At 38.9% G+C, this 18,750-nt stretch overlaps 1 protein-coding gene across 1 annotated transcript in view; it reads right to left on the bottom strand.

Annotated features, from left to right (window-relative positions):
* Positions 1 to 18,750, bottom strand: part of LOC150088524 (uncharacterized) — a 142,255-nt gene that overhangs the window by 4,501 nt on the left and 119,004 nt on the right. Inside the window, exons 7-11 of the mRNA XM_090370215.1 lie at positions 9,123 to 9,320; positions 7,261 to 7,410; positions 7,072 to 7,158; positions 6,731 to 6,884; positions 4,041 to 4,203 (exon numbers count right to left, since the gene is read on the bottom strand). Coding sequence (XP_090226341.1) covers positions 4,041 to 4,203; positions 6,731 to 6,884; positions 7,072 to 7,158; positions 7,261 to 7,410; positions 9,123 to 9,320 — 752 coding nt within the window. The remainder of the gene's footprint in view (positions 1 to 4,040; positions 4,204 to 6,730; positions 6,885 to 7,071; positions 7,159 to 7,260; positions 7,411 to 9,122; positions 9,321 to 18,750) is intronic.

The following is an 18,750-nucleotide window of genomic DNA, read 5'->3' as shown; positions in this document are numbered from 1 at the left end:
TCTTTGAAAATGACCATTGAACTACTATTGATACTTTGTTGGGGGGGGGGGGGCAAAGAAACCTACAGCGCTTAAAAAATATCTTAATCGGTTTATTTAAATGATTTGATGTGTCAATCGCATGGGAGCAAGTTTTTTTGATAACAAAAAAATTATCAAGTGTACTGAACTTTTTGTTATCAGTTTACTAAATACATAATCATGCATTTTACTATTTGCTTTATGCCGATCACAGCAGAAACGTTATATACGTGCTATTTTTGAATTGTTATTAAAATTGAGGAAGAAATAAGTAGGCTGCCTTAGAAGCGTTAACAGTACTATTATTGTTTGTTTTCAAATGAGGGAGTCTGAAATAGTCGTTGCATTTCATGTGTTATTGATTACAAATTATTACATGATTTCGATTTAATATAACTTGGAAGTGACGCTACTCGGTGATTATTTGACCTAATTCCTAAACTCATTTTCAACAAAGGTCACGTTTCCGGAACTTTGCCGGATCCCGTCATCAGAACATACAGGATGCAGCAGTCCTTGTTTTGTATTCCAGCACGACCACTAGGTCAGAAGAGTTTACATTAATTATTTTGACAATGAATATAATCATTAACCGTATTTACAGTCACGCGAACTTGAACCATGGTCCACTCAAAGGGCATGTATTTTTGCATCCTCGGGCCTAACCACTCAGATGACAGAATCTGGCAAGGATCCTGAAACGTTACCTTTTGTAATAAGCTTAGGAATTGGGTGAAGGCACTTAATTAACTGATAATTATTTATTTATTTATTTATTTTCGCTTCTGTTGATTAGAAAAACAAAATATTCAATTAATTTAAGAAATTAATCTCTTGAGACTGAACGCTCTGGGTACATTAATTGTTTCATTTCCCATTGAAAAATGTGTTGGTTTGTTTTTCGTAAACTCCAATGAAACAGTCTACGAATCGACAGTACCTAGTGTCTGTAAATTGCACTGTATTCTAAACTGGGCTGCAATGAGTAACGCGGGAGGAAAAAATGCTGTTTTCTGGCAAAGAGGATATTTGTTCAAGGATGTTTAGCCAAGCGGTAGATTTTTATCTTATTTTTTTTTTATTAAATCAAGTCCTTTTTTTTTTTCAAGTCCTTGAAATTCAAGTTAATTCAAATCCTTTAATTCAAGTCCTTGATTTTTTTATTAAATCAAGTCATTTTCCTGTTTATTGGATGGAAAACCATGAAATCCTCCCTCGAGACGGACCACGGTGTGAAACTTTTATATTATTTTATAAAATCCATCTAGTCGAGTTATTGCATGCAAACGGACGGACAGACACGGTGAATACAATAGCCGCATTTACGCATAAATGCTAACGCTCTAAAAAATAAAAGTGGGAAAAAAAGTGCTTCTTTCTGTGCCAAAAATTAAATGAACCTCTATACGATGAATGGCAAAAAAGTTACTTAAAACCATCTCCAGTCTTTTTTTTCTGCTCTTTATTTCATTATGGATATTGCAAATTAAATAAATAGCTGACGTAAATTGTAATTTGTGGCTCCGCTTCGTAAAAAAATAATTAAATAAGCTACTAATCGGATATTAAAGTCTTCTAAGAACGGTGCAAAGTTTCTGTAGAATCAAGGAAGCGTGGACCGGAAATCAAAAGAATTAATTCTGTACCAGGTACGTAATGTGTCCTGCCGCTAGCATATTTGTGTTATACATTTAATTAAGAGTCATCGGCAGGCGTTAAAAACGTTTTAATTTTCAGATATTAATAAAATTCATGGATAATAATATAATGTTTTTATTTTATTAATAATAATTACATATCGGTTACTGAAAGTATTGGTCTGTGATCGCTTCTGGAGGAAGCTGAAGATGACGTCACTTCCGTAACGCTTTTCGCATGACGGTTTTTCGTTACAAAATTTTTGGAATAACGCCAGTAAAAACGTTTGGCTCAATAAAAATTAAACCAAAATCTTCCATTAAGCAATGAAACGTAACGAAACTTTGAAAGAAATGAAAAGACATACCTCAAACTTAATTAATTCAACCAAGACGTTGAAAGGAACAAAATTTCGAAATATAAAAGAGCACGGATTCAATCCAACAGATACTAATTACAGAAATAGCATTAAAGTTCTGAAAGGTATTTCAACTGAAGAAAACTGGGAATACCATTGAAATTTGCAGCCTATAGAGGTAGGGGAAAAGGAAAATTAATGTGAAATCAGACAAGTTAGTGTCTGATCACATAATGATCAAAATAATGAAGTCAGAAAAAGGTTGGTTAATTGTGGCCACAAAGCTTTGCTGCGGGAAGCAGAGATCACCAGGAAGACCACTTTGTAGTACCCATTCACGCCATGAGGAGGTGGGTCACAACTATCACAACACATCCTTCCGACTGAGATCGACTTAAACATGTACAGTGTTATTACAAGCCCGATTGAAGAAGCCTTTAGGAATCGTTTACGATGGGACCAGAACCAAGAACTCTCCAAGCGAGTTACAGGTGGAGAAACCACTATACGGTGACGCTGGAGACTAGCTCGGTTATAATGTTATTCCGATTATATGCCTGCCATTGGCCCCACAGCAACTTTCACTCGGAGGATAGGTTTGGGATTCGTGTCTGAAGTGTATTAGTAAACTACAGAGCAATTATAAAGGCAATTGACGATCTAATACCTTGATAAAGGCAGGTTGTAGGCTTCCGATTCGTATCTAGGTACCGTGCATGGGAGAGCAGATTGTGAAGTTTTGTTGCTTTGCCTTCTTGCATTATGGGGGTTTGTAACAGTGTACAAAAAACGGAGTGCACATTATGATCAGCCAAAGCGTAATTGATGGTTGGAATAAACTTTCACGCTTGTGGAAGTGGGTAGTTTGAATAAATTTATAGAAGAATTTATATTTATTAAGCACATCATGAAGTGGGTTTATATTTAGAAATCCAAAGGATCAATATTGAAGCCAATGACCCTTATTTTACATTCCAAAGACTGAGGGCCATATCTATGATGAAAGAGCAAATGAAATAAAACTCCTGAAGTTGTTTATTTTAATACAAATAAACTCACTGTTGATGTTCTTTTTATTTCATTTCGCTCCACTCATTCTCTCCTCTTCTAATATCTGCAGAATGCATTTATAACCTTATCATGGCTACGATAATTATACTTCTCTTAACTACTATCATGATATTTCAAAAAATATAGACCTTGAGTTAAACAGTAGCCACTTCACGTTGTAATTTATGAATGAAGTCGGAGCGTTAGAGAAAGCCTCACTCTTCCACAATACATCATTAAATTGAGCGATAAGAACCATTTGTAATATGTGAGCTACACGTGCCATTCTCACATCGGTCTTTCAGATATATTTCTACTTAGGGGCCACCTTTTTCCCTCGTCTGTTCCTGCTACCATCTATTTCTGTGCCTCGGCATCTTACTGAAACATTCATTTCTTAAGAAACGCCTCCAAACTTTCGAAGAAGACTCTGTAACTTGTCTCTAGAGATGTTATGAATCTTTATACGCATGTTGTGCGTGACAAACCCAAAAAATATTTTTATTCTTTTGAATTATTATGGAGGTGTTGCACGGCAAAAACAGAACATCCAGCAGCAAGTAGATATAAAGTTTTTAAGGCAGGGAGGTGAGGAATATTAAGAAGTAAAATTCTGCTGGTCCCCAAAGCAGATGACAGGACAAGACAGTCAGTATAAATGGTGTCTTTCTTAAACTTCAACAATTTCTCCTCCACTTTACTCTGAGTTATTACAAAATCATTTAACTCCCTGCTAGAGTTTGATTAGCTTCTGGTCTCCACTTCCCTACAGACCTTCTCTCGGGTGGATGCAAATAAGTTCAATTGTATTTAGTTGTTTGTGATTTAATATTTAATGAAATTAGTTTCAATACGTATCTCTCTCTAAAATCAGGAAAACTTTTAAAATAATAATTATATTTGTTTCAGTTCACTATTCGTATTTATTTATTGAAGTACAATCGTAATTATTTGAACATAGGGTTGTTATTACCTTTAGTTTCTTCCTCCTTAGCCGGTGTATCCTTGAGGCCAACTGGATGGTGGCTAGAGTTTCTGCATAGTGATGAGGTGCTGCCGATACGTGGGCAATTACGGCAGCCCTACATGTCAGACTACTGAAAGCCTCTCTCAGAAGCTGGGTTAGCCTGTTGTCTCTAAAAAAAAAAAAGGTAAATAAAATTAAGACTGATAGAAACGATTACAACAGACTGGATCAAGAAATTGAGTAAGAAGTTCAGTAACGTAATGTTTGTTATGAAAATTATGATGCAGAATAAACCACTTAATTTGTCTGCGTGGCAGTTATCAATGAATTTGAATCTCTTATTGGAAATAACTAACGAATTGAGCGACTAGTTCGAAGTTATGAACTAATCGCCCTCAAAACTTTTGATGAATGTTCCTTACCTCCAGAAGGATTTTCTCTGAAAAAAACGGTGTTTCAGACAGTTCACAAGGAAATGTCTGCTGGGATTAGGCCGTGCGATCTTGAAGTTCATGGATATGGAAAACAGTGATTGATAATTCGCCCTTCCGTGACGGTTTCTTGTAAAAATTTCGCATTATTGTTCAGTATGGTGCTACTCATACTGATAAAACTTACAAATATTTCCTACGAGAAACAGAAGAGCGAATTATTAGTCTGACCTGTAAGATGTATGGCCTACCTACACCAACAGGCTTTTGGCTGTGGAATAATTTAATGTTTATAGCAAGTTTCCTTAAATTCTTTCAGAGTTAAAGGACGCAATATCATCAATTTCGAATTTGGGCTAGGTTTCCCCTAGCTCAAATTCCAAATCTGTGCCTATCAGACCCATTAAGGTGAAGGTACATTTCATCCCTCCATAGGATGTTAAATAACCATTCTGGATCCTGCGAAATCTTGTCAATAATCCACCATTCACTAGTCAATACCAGACACGAGATGTATGGTGAACGCTAGATAATCTCAGTGAGATTATCTCACCTCAACAGAATCACTCCTTATGACGCTGATGGATGATCACTTCTAGACCTAGTTAAGTAATCTTCTTCGAAATATCTTACAATATTTGATACTGCTATTTTTCGAATGAGGAGGCCCTGAAATAAAACAACGCCTTTTAATAAAGAATAATTAAAAGTATTTTATCTTTATGCACATTTTAAAACCAACACGACTGGACTTGGTTATTTAAGTTAGGGCTATAGCTTGAAGCTTTCTATCTTGGCGAAGAACGCTAAAATTAATTCGTTTAATGGAATGAATAAATCCCTCTGGTGGTCAGATTTAGAACAATGCTTTTTTATTATAATTTAAAAATCCCACCTACACTGATCTCAATACAGAAAAGAGTTTTTCGATACCACGTATATTTTTGGAGTTATAAATTTCTCAATTCTTTTGGATCGAGATGCGTTATTGGTTCGAACGCACCAACTGACACCGGTGACCATGGTAACGTTGCCTTTCCTGTTTGAGCTTATCGAAGAGCTTATTAAAGTGAAGCTAGTGATTGGCGATGACCTCCGGGAACCATGGAACGCATCGGCGAAACAATAGAGGTGCATTGCACAACAGAGGTGATGCCGACTCTTAGTCGGTGCTGTAATGGTAGGTGTCATATTAATAGGACCTCCGAGCAAGACATGAAAGAAGCACAGAGGGGCCCCCTGCACCCCTCTCTTGTGACGACAGGAACAAGGTCCCTACAACTTCATTATATGTTCCAGTACGTTTCAAGTCTTTAGCGACGGTCCAGATCCAATTATAATTAACACGAGCTCCTTAGTGATTACAGTGTTGTCGTATGGCAGCCTCTTCCTACGGAAGTGAAGCTCATTACTGGCGGAGTAATTAGTCCCTGGCATCTGTTACTAGAGACGTGAGCAACGTTGGGAAGATCTGCGCTCCTGCTTCACCTGTCACAGATCCCGTTGCAGGGTGGGGGAGAAGCAAACTCTCTCTCTGTCCTTTCCCACCCGACCACCCACAGACCATTACGGTTTCCTCCAAACAGCTCAGATGGAGGGCATAGAGAATGACGAGTATGGGTGTCACCTTTCTAACATTAATTAAAGTTCAAGTAAAAGAAACCCAACAAAAGAGATGGGGGACAAAACAGTAAATGAAGTTCGATTGAAAAAATGGAATTAAGTTCGCAAGAAGGGAAGAGATTAACATGGAAAAGTAATCAGGGACATCCGTGGAAGCAGGCCTGAGAGAAAATTCAAAGAAGAAATAAGCATAAAGTAAGCGAAAAAAAAAATTAATGGCGTGAATGAAGTTATTTACAGAGCTTTCCCGATTGAGTGAAAAGGATAAGTGATGAAACTTGGAGAGTAAGACAAATGCTAAATGATTAAAAAAGATGAGAAACAAAAGCTCGAATGTATAACACTGGGGTTTGCGTTGTCAGAAGACACTTGAAATTAATGAACATCTAAAGAGGGGCTGGAAATGGCGAATGCCACGACACCTATTGGAGTAAACTGCAAGCAGAATAAGACAAGATATTGTAAACGTTAGATTGGGTTGTTAACTCAATATTGTTGGGTCCTAAAAGACCCGAGCACATCTCTTAAAGATATTTCTGTTCTTAATATTATTTAAAACCGAATAAAATGAGTTAAACTTCAATAAAAAATATTAAATAAAAACTGTTAGTCTTTGAACTCCTGTAAGGGATCTTTACTTACTTGTAAGGCACGTGCTTTTGTCCATTAAACAAAGCCAAGATGACATTTCCTAAGGCTGACAACGATAAGCTACTGGTGGCTCCATCTCGTGATTTAGTCTGCTTGTCACAACTTCCCAGATCAAAAAGATGAAGACGGCTACGACCCCCTGCCACTAAAAATAAATAAAAGCGTACCTTAATGACATTAATTAGTTCGGTATTTGATATGGAATATCAGATTGACTTACTGCGAGTTCCAAGCGGTTTAAATATTAGATTTCTGATCTTTCATTGGATAAGATTCATCACTTTAGTATCGGGATGAATAAAAAAACATTGTAAAGAAGAGTTCTTACTAACCTCCTCCTCTTCCTCCTTTTTCCACCCTGTACTGGTATACGTGCAGAGTAAAAAGAAAATGGGAGTTCCTTGAATCTTCATCTGAATCTAAAATCGAAAAGAGAGAGTGTAAAATACGCACAAAAGTAGAATCGATACTTTTATTTGAACACTTATTTAAATACTGATGAAATACGTTAATTTACGTACCAGCAATGCGATTGGCAAGTGCAGCATCCAGAAGGAAAGCGGCCTTTTCAGCATTAGGGGCCCTCAGTTCTGACTGATTCATAAGCTGAGCACCAAATATAGGATCTTCTCGGAGATACACACCGGGGGATGTTCCACTACCCTCCGTACCTAGCAGTTAAAATAAATACTTAAGAAAAAGGCGCACAGTAAAAGAAATCCTACAACTCTGCTACACTCTCTTGTGGGAAGTTACAGAGGTTGCCACTAGGCGGCCGTTTCTTGTATGGAAATTTTTAAAACAACGTTAGAATGATAAAATTAGAAGGAAGCAAAGTTCTCGAGAAATACAAAGTCATGCGCTGTCAATATCCTACTTGTGTCTTGAAGGAGCCGGCCCGTCTGTTAGGCTGGTTAATTGGATAATTAATTTATCTTCTCCGGTTTCTTGCCTTCTTCTCATCACTATTGACCACCTTAATTAAATAATTCCTTAGGCTGGAGAAGATAAAACGATTTGAGAAGTTTCCTTTCAGAGGCTCGTGTTTTTTTTTTCTTCTTCTTTCTTCCGTTAGACTAGTTTCCCTGATGCGTTAAGAGTGTAAGATACGTTAATCGAACGAAAGACTGATAGTTTCTGTCTGCAAATTTTCCTTCCTTTTCCATCCAAATTTCACTAACATCACTCAAGTGGTTTCATTTGATCTTGCTTCCATTTTTCGAGTACGGAACAAGATGGAGAGAGAGAGAGGAAAAATACAGCCCATTTTGCCAGCACGTGCACTTCTACGTTAGGATATTAGGAAACGCTTCGCGGTGCCAAAGCTGATTAAATATCAAATCAACCGTTAAGGAGAAACAAACAAAAAAGAAAAAAAAACTTTCTTAGGGTAACGTTTATTACCACGGTCGTTAGAGGGCGCAAGACGTTGCCCACTCATGAGGAAGACCGAAATGAATCAAAGAATCTGGAAGAGACAAAAAAAAAAAAACTCGAATAACTCAAGAACATAAGATACCGGTCCTGCTCGAGATGTTTCGGATCAACGTTTGTTTTAACTTTGTCAGTCATGAGCCGTGTCATAATTATATGGGGGTTATCTCTTTGGATGTTTATTTCTACCTGTGGTATTGCAGAAATGATGTAGATTCAAAGCATAAAACCCATTTCATGCATTTCGTTATAAATACTTTGCTATTCCTCAGAAATGCTGTCGCAATGAAACTGCATTCTGCCACTTTATAAAAATATCGTCTATATCCAACTATCTCGTGTGCTGCGCGATAAATATATATAAATCTGGAAATTGAATGGAACTGATACCATGCATTGTTTGATTGACAGCATTCCCGGCCTGTTTAAAACGACTTGAGCAGTTTATACACGTTCACAGACTGTGGTGCGGCAAGGGTGTCCTCTCGTTATTTTGAAGGATTCTGTCACCTAGTAGTTCATTATTGCAGATGAAGTTCATCCTGTAAATCTGACTGTCAGAGCTGCGGTAGACTGTTCAAAGACGACAGTGCCATATGTTGTATATTGTGCAAGAATCATATGCACAACACTCCAGTGTGCAGGCCCAGTTTGGTCGTATCAGCCCCTGCAGCATTTACTCTGACCCCCACAGTCGACGAATGCCCCTCCTGTCGAGAATCTGTGGGAACATCTAGAATGATGCATCTGAGATAGGTCTCAGTAACCAAGTTCATTGGTTGCCGAGGCATGTCTCAGATGCATCATTCTAGACGGATCATTAGGAAAACCCAAAACAAATTATCCTGTTTCGTTTTATTATAAAATACAGACAATAATATTAACTAATATTCCAAGATTAGTGTTTTAAACGTCAACGAAAGGTTCGTTGAAATGAAGAGAAACTTACCAGTTGCGTGCTCTGAAAGAAGATCTCTGAGGGCATCATTTCGTCCAGAAACTTCTACGGCCGATACCCTTACCGAAAATCGAGCGCCAGTCTTCTGCTTCTGCTCATTTATCAGTTTGAAAAGCCACGTGATGGCACAGGGAATAACGCCAAGTTCTTGCGTCGAGTGGCTGCTTCCCACCATTGTATACGTCTTGCCTGGAAATACAAATTTCCAATAAAAATTCAGTAACGATCTTCGCCATTGTGCCCAGAAAAAAAGATATTCAAAAGGCACAAAATATATCATCAGGTATAAGCAGCTATGAGATGCATCGGTGTTGTAAAAAGTCACAAAAGTTTAATTTAACAATGCCAAGAATATTGTAAATGAGTTAAGCGAATCTGAGCTTATGATTAGGCCAACCTTAATCGTTGACCTAATCAGACATTTCTGTGGTTAAAGGAAAAGGTAAAGGCGCTATAGTACCCTTCCATTTCAAGAGATGGATTATAATGATTCTGATAATTCTTGTGCGCTTTTAACCGGATATACAACTGTGTGGTATTGGCTACAACTTCATTTTGAGAAGTATTCAAGGATTTTATTCTAGAAGCCACAAAGGAATTCGTTTCAGGAATCTTCGAAGATTCCTGCTGACTGATATTACCTGGTATAACTGTTAGCGAAGTATTCATATTAGTTTTGATATTAAAGAAGGAGCAATCTGAGACGCGTTGGAGGGGAAAATCCTCCAATAGCACTATCTCATATTTAGGGTGCTGATGTAGTAGTAGTAGTAATGGAGGCATGTGATGCAAGCGTTATGGTTTTTTTTTTTTTTTTTGGTAGTTGTTGGCGCATCGGCTTCTGTGGCCATATTGCACCTCCCAAGGTTTTTGCAGTACTTTGATCCAAGCCCGAGCCGGGATTAGAACCCGCGACCTTTGGGTTGCCAGGCAGGCACTTTACCCAGCAAGCGTTATGAGCTTATGTAGCAAAAACCAATTTCACACATTCGTTCCCTCTAAAAGTTTGTCCACTTCCTCCTTGAATTTATTTGAGCTATCAACTTCCATAAAGACAGATGGAAGTTTTGTTCCAGCAATTAATCACCCGCTGACTAAAGGAAAATTTTCCCACATCTATTCTACAACTGTCTTTCCTCAATTTGAATTTATGCCCCCTCAGATTCGTAATCTGAGCAAGACGAAGAATCCCATCAGAATTCAACTTGCTCAACCCAATCAAGGCCTTATACACCTCAGTCAGATCACCTCGCAGGTGCCTAGTCTCCAGCCGCTGTAATTTGCAGAATTTAATCCTTTCTTGGTAAAAAGACCCCTTCATTCCACTCACCAATCTTATTGCCCTTCTTTGTACTCGTTCTAGCACCCTGCTCTCGCAGCCTGTCTGCATTGCTCAGAAAACTTCAAATCTGACTGACTGCAATTACTCCCAGATCTTTTTCATTTTCTACCATCCTAAGTGTAGTACCACACAGTTAGTACATTTCTGTGGGGTTACTTCTACCCATATGCAGTACTTTGCATTTGTCAATGTTAAACTTCAGTTGCCACTGCTCAGCCCATCTGCCCAAATTTTCTAGATCCTGTTGCCAGACCAGTCAGCATTTTAACAGAAAAAAATATTCTTTTTTTTCTTTTGTGAGATCATGAAGGCAAATACCAGCTAGTCCCCCAATCCATATCGGCAGTGGGTTACTGGTTGGTGGAAGGTAGAATCTTCATATTGCCCACTTTAGGATCTAATATTGAGCCGCGAAGATGCTTTTTGATGTGGTGGGTACAGCGGAAGACAATTTCTCAAGGATTGTCAGGAAGACGTTGATGACAAAGCATCCAAAGGCCAAAATAGGTTATATTACATGGAATAGCATGGTTTTAGCACTTGCGATTTATAAAGGTCAGTTTTTCCTGTGGGAAAACCAAATTCCAGGTGAAAAGATTGCTGCAACTTCCATCTGAGACAGGCTCAGTCAGTCTTCCTTTATAAATGTCTAAAAAAGTTTCTCCTGTTTGCAACTGGATTAGAACTTAGATTAGAGCGTGCCCAGCAAGATTTTTAGTTTTAAAAGATTCCATCTCTCTCTTCCTGATTTAACTCTGTCCTCTCTTTAATGGTTTTTGCTCTTACTTGGCTTTACGAATAAAGTATTTTTTTTTTCTTTACGGGATGAACGAACTACCTTCTTACACTGTCTCACTCCCTTCTCCTTTAAAGCTGTACTCTTCAGGTGTTCCTTCGATTGCCATGTACCTTCTCGCTAGTCGATATAAAGAAAAGAAAATGGGAAAAAAAAGCAGAAAAAAAGAGATACAACCCCCACAAAGAAAGTACAACACTTTGCACTTGGGTCCTAAGAGATGATCTTCTCACTGAATAACCGATCAATCAAGACGGAGAGAAAGGTACTGTCTTGTGTTTTTTGCTTCTAAGAAACAGAGTGAGTTCGAGAAGTAGACAGATTCCAGTGGACAGAGAGGAAAGGGGGAAAAAGAAAAGAATTGAAAGAGAGAGAGAGTATGGGGAGAAAATGAAGGCTGTCTTAAGTAAAGCTTTAATTTTGTTAGGGTACTCTCCCTATAGAATACGTTGGTGTGTACGTGTGCGCGCGTTATTGATTGCGAACTTAAATAGCTTCCTAACCGTTGCTAAGAAGCAAATGGGTCGAATTGAGAGAGATAGGAGATGATGGAATACGCAGTTTACGAAAGATGTTTGAAGACACCATTACAGTGTAGTCATTATCACTAATTCTGCTGAAGAACTCGCTATTACAATACCCCATGGACCATTAAAGACTTTAGCCGTTGTGTAACTGCTCGTTACGTTCTTCGTTATGGCCATGCACAAAGTTGGCTTCTTCTCGCTAAATTAATTAATTCTTAATTTGCTCGACCCTATCCTGGAAAAAAAATTGTACCGCACGAGAACAGACCAATTAATGATGGTGTACAGTAACCGTTGTTCCAAACATTTGACCCTCAAAAGGAATATTTAGCAGATATCCAAAATAGACTTGGTAAGATGCCTGGGTCATTACATGAAGTGTGCGTGTGTGAAGCACCAAAGTAACTAAGGCGTCAGTATATTGTGTGTGTAATGGCGTTTATTCTTCTGCTGGAAAGAAAGGACGAAAACCGAATTTTCGCAGTCAAAACCGTGAAACCCTGGTCTGGGACCGTTTGGAACATTCTACTTGAGTTCTTGCTGTCTTTGTGAAGAGAACAATGAATCTACCGAAGGAGCGCAGCACAATTGTAGAATCATCTACTGACACAGATCAGGCGAGTACACCGTTAAAAGGATGTAAACTCAGTAAATCAAAAAAAAATTGTTCATTGGTGGTTTATTGTCACAACAATGATTTTCGAAATGGCTGTGAATGTTGAATATACTGCGAAACCTATCTGTAGTGCTGAAATTAAGCGTATTCTGTTGGAGGAATCCTGGTCATCGCTACCTACATTGAAAGTCAGGAGGATTAAGGAGTGTAGTGGTAATCATGGAGGTTGGCACATGTAAGGATGTTCAGTTGCTTGAATCCAATGTACGTTTAAAAATTTTAGGCCTTCTTTGGGACCACCACCTCGTATTATTATTATTTTTGATGTGAATCAAGATATTGAACCAACTAGTGGCAGTGTATGTTTGATAGCTGCAGTATTGTAAACAGGTGGGCGGGGGGGGTGTCCAAGTAAACTGGCTGGGATCGCCTAGTTTTAATAAATAAATAAAAATATGCTAGATGCACATAGTTCTGCTTGAGATTATGGTGGGTTGTCCATCCACAACTGGAGGTGCTGAAGCCAGATGCAAAGTGACAAGTGTTGAAATGACTTGCCTCACAAATAGATGGAGGTCCTCTGAAGTTAACTAAAGAAAATCGAATGGTTTTTAACCCTTCAGCGACTGTTTTTGACACGAATTAATTTTTAAAAGTAATATAAGAATACGGGTTCCTTAATAATTTTACTTGTATAACCGCGGTTGTCTTCGGATTATATTGGGCAGTTGCGCATTCTCAATAGTATCCATTGGTATTGAACAAACCATCCAGTGGATGCAGAATTTTTATTTTTTATTTGTTACTTTATTTTTACTACAATATTTTATTATTATTTTGTTTTGTGTAAGGCGGTACATGTATAGTTGTGGTCCCGCTCCTCGTGGCATGGACGAGAGTAAGGGAACAGATTTTCTGGTAGCTAAATGGGCAGAAACAACTACACAACATGCACAAGCATAGCACTACACTAAATTTCTAGCCATTTAACTGATTCTGTCTGTTGCAAACGTACCATTTTTATCTCGAAGAAAGCTCACTCTGTTTCTCCTGGCGATTCCGTCTTATCACCCTTGCTTCGTTCTCCTTGGGGCATTACATAAGATCTTGGTTAGTCTCATTCAGGCTGTGGTTCGCTTTGATCACCGACAGGGATTTCCACACTGACGATGGGTGTGCAAAACATGTCTTTCTCCTTTCCATTCTCCTGTCTGGATTTCGTCTCCAGCCTCTTTCTTATGCCCCTTTATTTGCAGAAGACCTTCGATCAGGTTTCCTTCTCCGCTGTGATTCAGGCTCTTGTCCACAAAGGTTTTCCGTTCCTTTCTCAACTGTATTGGTCTTTTGCAATCAAAATGTTCAACTTCTCTTCGGGTTGCCCATCAAACCTACCTGTTGCGTCCGCAAGGTGATCCTCTTTCTTCGTTCCCTTGTTAACGCTGACCTTGACCTATTGCTACAATCCATTAAATCCTACATTAGTTTTAATATCGAGAGTTTCACAATCAATGGATCGTCCATTGGTTTGGAATGAGATCGTCCGCCATTGCGGATGATCTCATCTTAATTTTAATTACTTCCTCCTCTACTGTCTCCGTCGGCTGTTAAATTATTTCCAACTCCTTTCAGTCTCATGGTTTGACTTTCAATCCTCTAAACATTGGACTTTTTTCCCTTTGTCCTCTCTAGTCGTGATAAGAAGTTAAAGGTCGGTGATGGTGCTCTTTCCTAGAAAAAAGAAAACTCCACGCCCAAGTATTTCATTTCTGGAAATACTTGGGCGTGGAGTTCTCTTCTGAAGGTCGTAGGTTGGCCTCTTTTGATCTTTCCAATACCTCGAGCGTTTGAAGAAAGCTTGAAAACTATTTTAAAGACTTTGTTTCCTCGTTTTCTTCCATCGTTTTGTGCTTGGGGAGACTACGGCTGGGTTGCTCAACCATCTAGATGTTCAAGTTCGTTTGGCTGTCCACTCGTGGTTGCATCTGTCCAAAGATGTTTCTACATCGTATTTCCATGCCGAAGTGCTAGATGATGGCCTCTATTCTATCTTTCTGCTGGTCTGTCCTTCATTTTAAGCGGCAACGTCTCTTAACCCTTCAGTGTTCTTCCTATCTATTCATCAGTTCTCTCCTGAATCTGCCTTCTTTAAACCAGGTTCTTTCTTCAACTAACTCTCTTCTTCAGGATGGTCCTCTATTTCTTCTACTTCTCAGCTATGTGAGAGTTGGCGTAGACTTCTTCACAAATCTTGTAATGGTTTTGTCCGTTCACAGCATCGGGAGGTCAGTGGTGGTTCTCGGCTTCTCAGCAACCACGAGTACATTGTGAACTGGTGAAGATCAGGGTTAATGGTCTCCTTACCATCTCCAGAACATCTAGGGGACGCACTTCATCTAGAAGCTGCCATGGAGGCTGTGAAGCGTCTGAGTCCTTGGCACACATCTCTCAACGTTGCTATCTAACTCACGTCGTTCGTGTCCGTCGCCATGACTGCATTGTTAGCATTGTTACTAACCGTCTGACCCAAAGAGGGTGGATAGTTTCGCTGAGTCCCATTTTCAAACGTCCGATGGCCTTCCTAAACCTGACAGTTTGCCGCCGAAACAACCGAGTCTTTATTCTCTATACCAAAGTCGTTGGCTATGGAAGTGAACTGTTGTCCATCGTATTAAGTTCTGCTACTATGATTCGAACGCCAGCCTTAAAGCCGTCGTTCAAGAGAAGATGTGTTTCTATCCCATTGTTTTGGCTATCATCTTGGCCTTTGCTTCTGTTCGCCGAACGCTTGGCCTCATCTCCTCCGACTTCATGGTTCTGTCGGTCTGCCCCCTGCCGGGTACGCACCTGTGTTGGCGGATGCACCAGACAATGACTTCTGTTTCTTGAATGATGAGCCTACTATGTTATCCTCTGGAGTGCATCTACTGCACAAGCGTGGCGCTGCACTCATTTCTAGCCATTTTACAGAGTTTGATATTGGAACAGTGTACCAAGGCAAAGTCTGCGTAACCTCCAGGAGCCCCTACATAACGCACAACACACGCCCACACATTCGGGATGAATTGGATCAAATTATTTAAAAGTTCTTGCACACATAATTTGTAAAATATTTTTTTGTTGGATGGTGTAATCATTCGGTTACAGAATAATATACAAAATGGTATTTTTATTTGTAAATATTGGAATATTTTCATCTAATCCACACGGGAATCTTCTTGCTGTAATGAGAAAGTTGCATGTTCTTTAATAATCGAGAATACAGTTGTTCTTCACGAGACCTGGATTCACCAGAATAAAAATAACCTTCGCTATTTTTTTTACATTAGTCAGGGGAAGGGAGGGAGGGAGGGAGGAGACAGAGATGCAAGTTTTTCCTTCCCTTTGCGAGAATGATTACTATTAACTGAACGAGCTGAAGAAATACATTTCAAATTGCTTAGATTCCCTCCTAACTTCACAGTTTCCGTTGGTAATCAGTCAGGACGCATTGCCAGCTTTTAGTGTACCATTTGCCAATCTATATATATTTATTATTTTTTTTCTTTTTAATTCAAAGTTGAGATGAAAGAGCAAAGAGATAAAACCAATTGTAGGGGTTGTCTTAGAGGCCTCGAGTTCTGGGAATATCGGCAAATAGCTGAAGGAAAGAATAAGTAGGAAATTATTGAAGTGCGAAGGATTTATGAGAGAATAAAAAATATCCGCATAAAAAAAGACAATAAGATGGGTGGCATATTGAAAGGAAACGAGGCCAGGAGGATGCTTGCGGATGTGGAATGGATGAGGCAGCCATCCCATTACTCGTCTCGCCGTTGTCTTACTGTTTCATTTTATTTGATTGAAGAAATATAAAAGAAAGACTACATTTTATCGTAAGTACAGCTATAGCTTTTATATTTTTTTTCCACTTTGCTATCTAAGTTGTTTTTTGTTTTTTTTCTCTCCTTTTGGAATGCTTAAGCGAAGCCTTATAAGAAATAGACGAATTTGAAATTCCGGTGAGTCAGAATGCAATTTTTCCTTCCGTTTAGTCAGTCAGTGCAACAACGATTGGCGCTGACATAGAAAATTTATAAGAAGAGTGGGGGGTTCTTAAAAAAACAGTGAATTGGCCACTTATGATAACTGCGAATCAATGTTTTGAAGATAAGGTGTGAATTCATTCTAACGGAATTTGTAGTTTTTCCATCAATAGTTGTGATTAAAACGTAAGAGTAGAAAGGATGCACTCAGGAAACATGTTTATATTTAATTGTCAAGGAACTGTGTGCATTCTGTTGAAGATGGTCAGTACCGTGCATCGTTTGAAGGTTGAGAAGATGAAAGAAGATATTTGTTGATATTAGACTTGAACTTCTGGATTGCAGCTACAGAAGTTCTGTAGTTTGTGCCCATAGAAGAGTTGTGTATATTGTATACAGTTCTGTGGATTGACTCTATAGAAGAGTTTTGTGGATTGTAGACAGTTCTCCGATTGCAGCTCTAGAAGATTTTTTTTTTTTGTTGTTGTCCCTCCGGAATGGGCCCCAGAAGATCCTGGCTCACCTGTTGGTAACACCAGGTGGGCCAGAATCTCTTTTGAGACGGGTACATGCTATACTGTGTCTCGCCCACCTTCTCGTGGTGTGAACGAGTACCCAGAATCATCTGTCCAGGTGACTGATGTTTCTGGGTAGCCAAGAGGCCAGAACTAAACAACGGAACACACACAAACCTACACCAACACATTTCTGGGCCTTTACAGTTGATTCTGTTTTTCACAGAGACACGAGGAGAAGCTGAACAGATGTTACGGATGCTGCCATGTTCACGTGCCCATGTCTGCGGATTGCAGCTCTAGAAGAGTTCTGTAGATTGTAGCTAAAGAAGTTCTGTGGCCCTTTTTCTTCTGTCGAACTGTATTAGGTTGGAAAGCAGATCATAAGTTTTAAAATTTAAGGGTTTTAGCTACGCTTCCACGGAATGGTAAATATTTCATTGCGTCCCAGGTTTTAAATGAAAGTTAAAAGAATAGTATTTATTGATTTTCAACCATAAGCACCAGCGGCAGAATCCGTCATCCCAGTTTTCCTAGGCGAACGTAGTTTCTGCCTAGGAAAACTGGGAAATGTGCTGAGTAAGCAAAGATTGAGTAATGTTTAACTGGTTCGCAATTCCCTACCGCTACAACAAAAAGAATAACGCCAAACTAGAAGAAATATAACAAGGGGAGCCCAGTGATGCGCTAATTAAATTTCAAAAGTTGCAGTCTCCTGACTTCAGAGTTCATCAGGATGACTGATGAAGGGTTGACCTAGTTCGGTAGAAGCTTTTAATGTTAATAATCAGTTTGTGTGTTACAATTTGGGTCTGTTTCTTTGTGCACAGAGTTCTTTATGTTACTTACATAAACTGATGTCCGAAAAAGAAAATTTACGACACGGAAAAACAGTTTTTCTTATACTTGTATGAAAACACGCTGATCACAAAAAGCGTTTGTCATCTTAGTCTTTTATACCCTGAAAACGTTAAATGAAAACTCACGTGATGGATTCGAGTTTAAAATAGCTGATAGCTCAATAAACAGACGTACCAGCCAACATTCTTCAAGGCTTCACGTCCCTTCTCAAATCACTGAGGGTCTTTGTGGTGGTCATTCATTTTAATCCATCACTCCCAGCTGTCCTGGTCGATTTGATTGAATTTATAACGCTCTCTTTTCAACTTAAGCGATTCTTCATAAAGCGGATGACATGCATGAAATAGTAGGCTAGTATGAGCACCAAGAGGTCATTTATTTTGCAACAGGCTGCAATATTACCGTCTTTACTTGACCGGCTATAAATAACATTGATAAGCCACGGAATGTTCAAAGGATAAATTATTTTAATTCATATTTTACTGATGAGTATTCTAATTGACTATTGCTTTATCTATTCTATCGACTATTCTTCTTTTGTCTAATTAACAGAATTCATCCAGACAAATAGGATTTTGAAGTTCTCTAGCCTTTTCTTATTGGGACTATGGTTAGTCCCAATTACCGAGGTTTTATTGTATATCTTGTTATTCCTGATGTCGTCTAGAAAGCACATCAGGAATCACTTTAAGTAAGTTAACATTTAACTTTCCAATTATTTGCCATCGTTTTCTTCAAAGTAGTTATCCGGGCAGGAAGTCATTCTCTTCTACCAACATTGGGAGCATTTCTGGAATTCGTTTACTGGTATTGATTTTGGTACCCCTCAACCAACCTACGCAGCTGATCTCTCCAGAGGCACAGATTGTGTCCGTTTAGTGGTTTTGATACTTAGGATTACAAAAGTCAGGTGGGGTGAAATCAGGGGAGGATAAAACAC

The sequence above is a fragment of the Mastigoproctus giganteus genome, chromosome 3 (genome assembly GCF_048544385.1).
Source record: "Mastigoproctus giganteus isolate SK-2022 chromosome 3, ASM4854438v1, whole genome shotgun sequence".
Classification (NCBI taxonomy): domain Eukaryota; kingdom Metazoa; phylum Arthropoda; class Arachnida; order Uropygi; family Thelyphonidae; genus Mastigoproctus; species Mastigoproctus giganteus.
The sequence above is the reverse complement of the archived record's forward strand: the minus strand, read 5'-3'. Positions and strand labels throughout refer to the sequence as shown.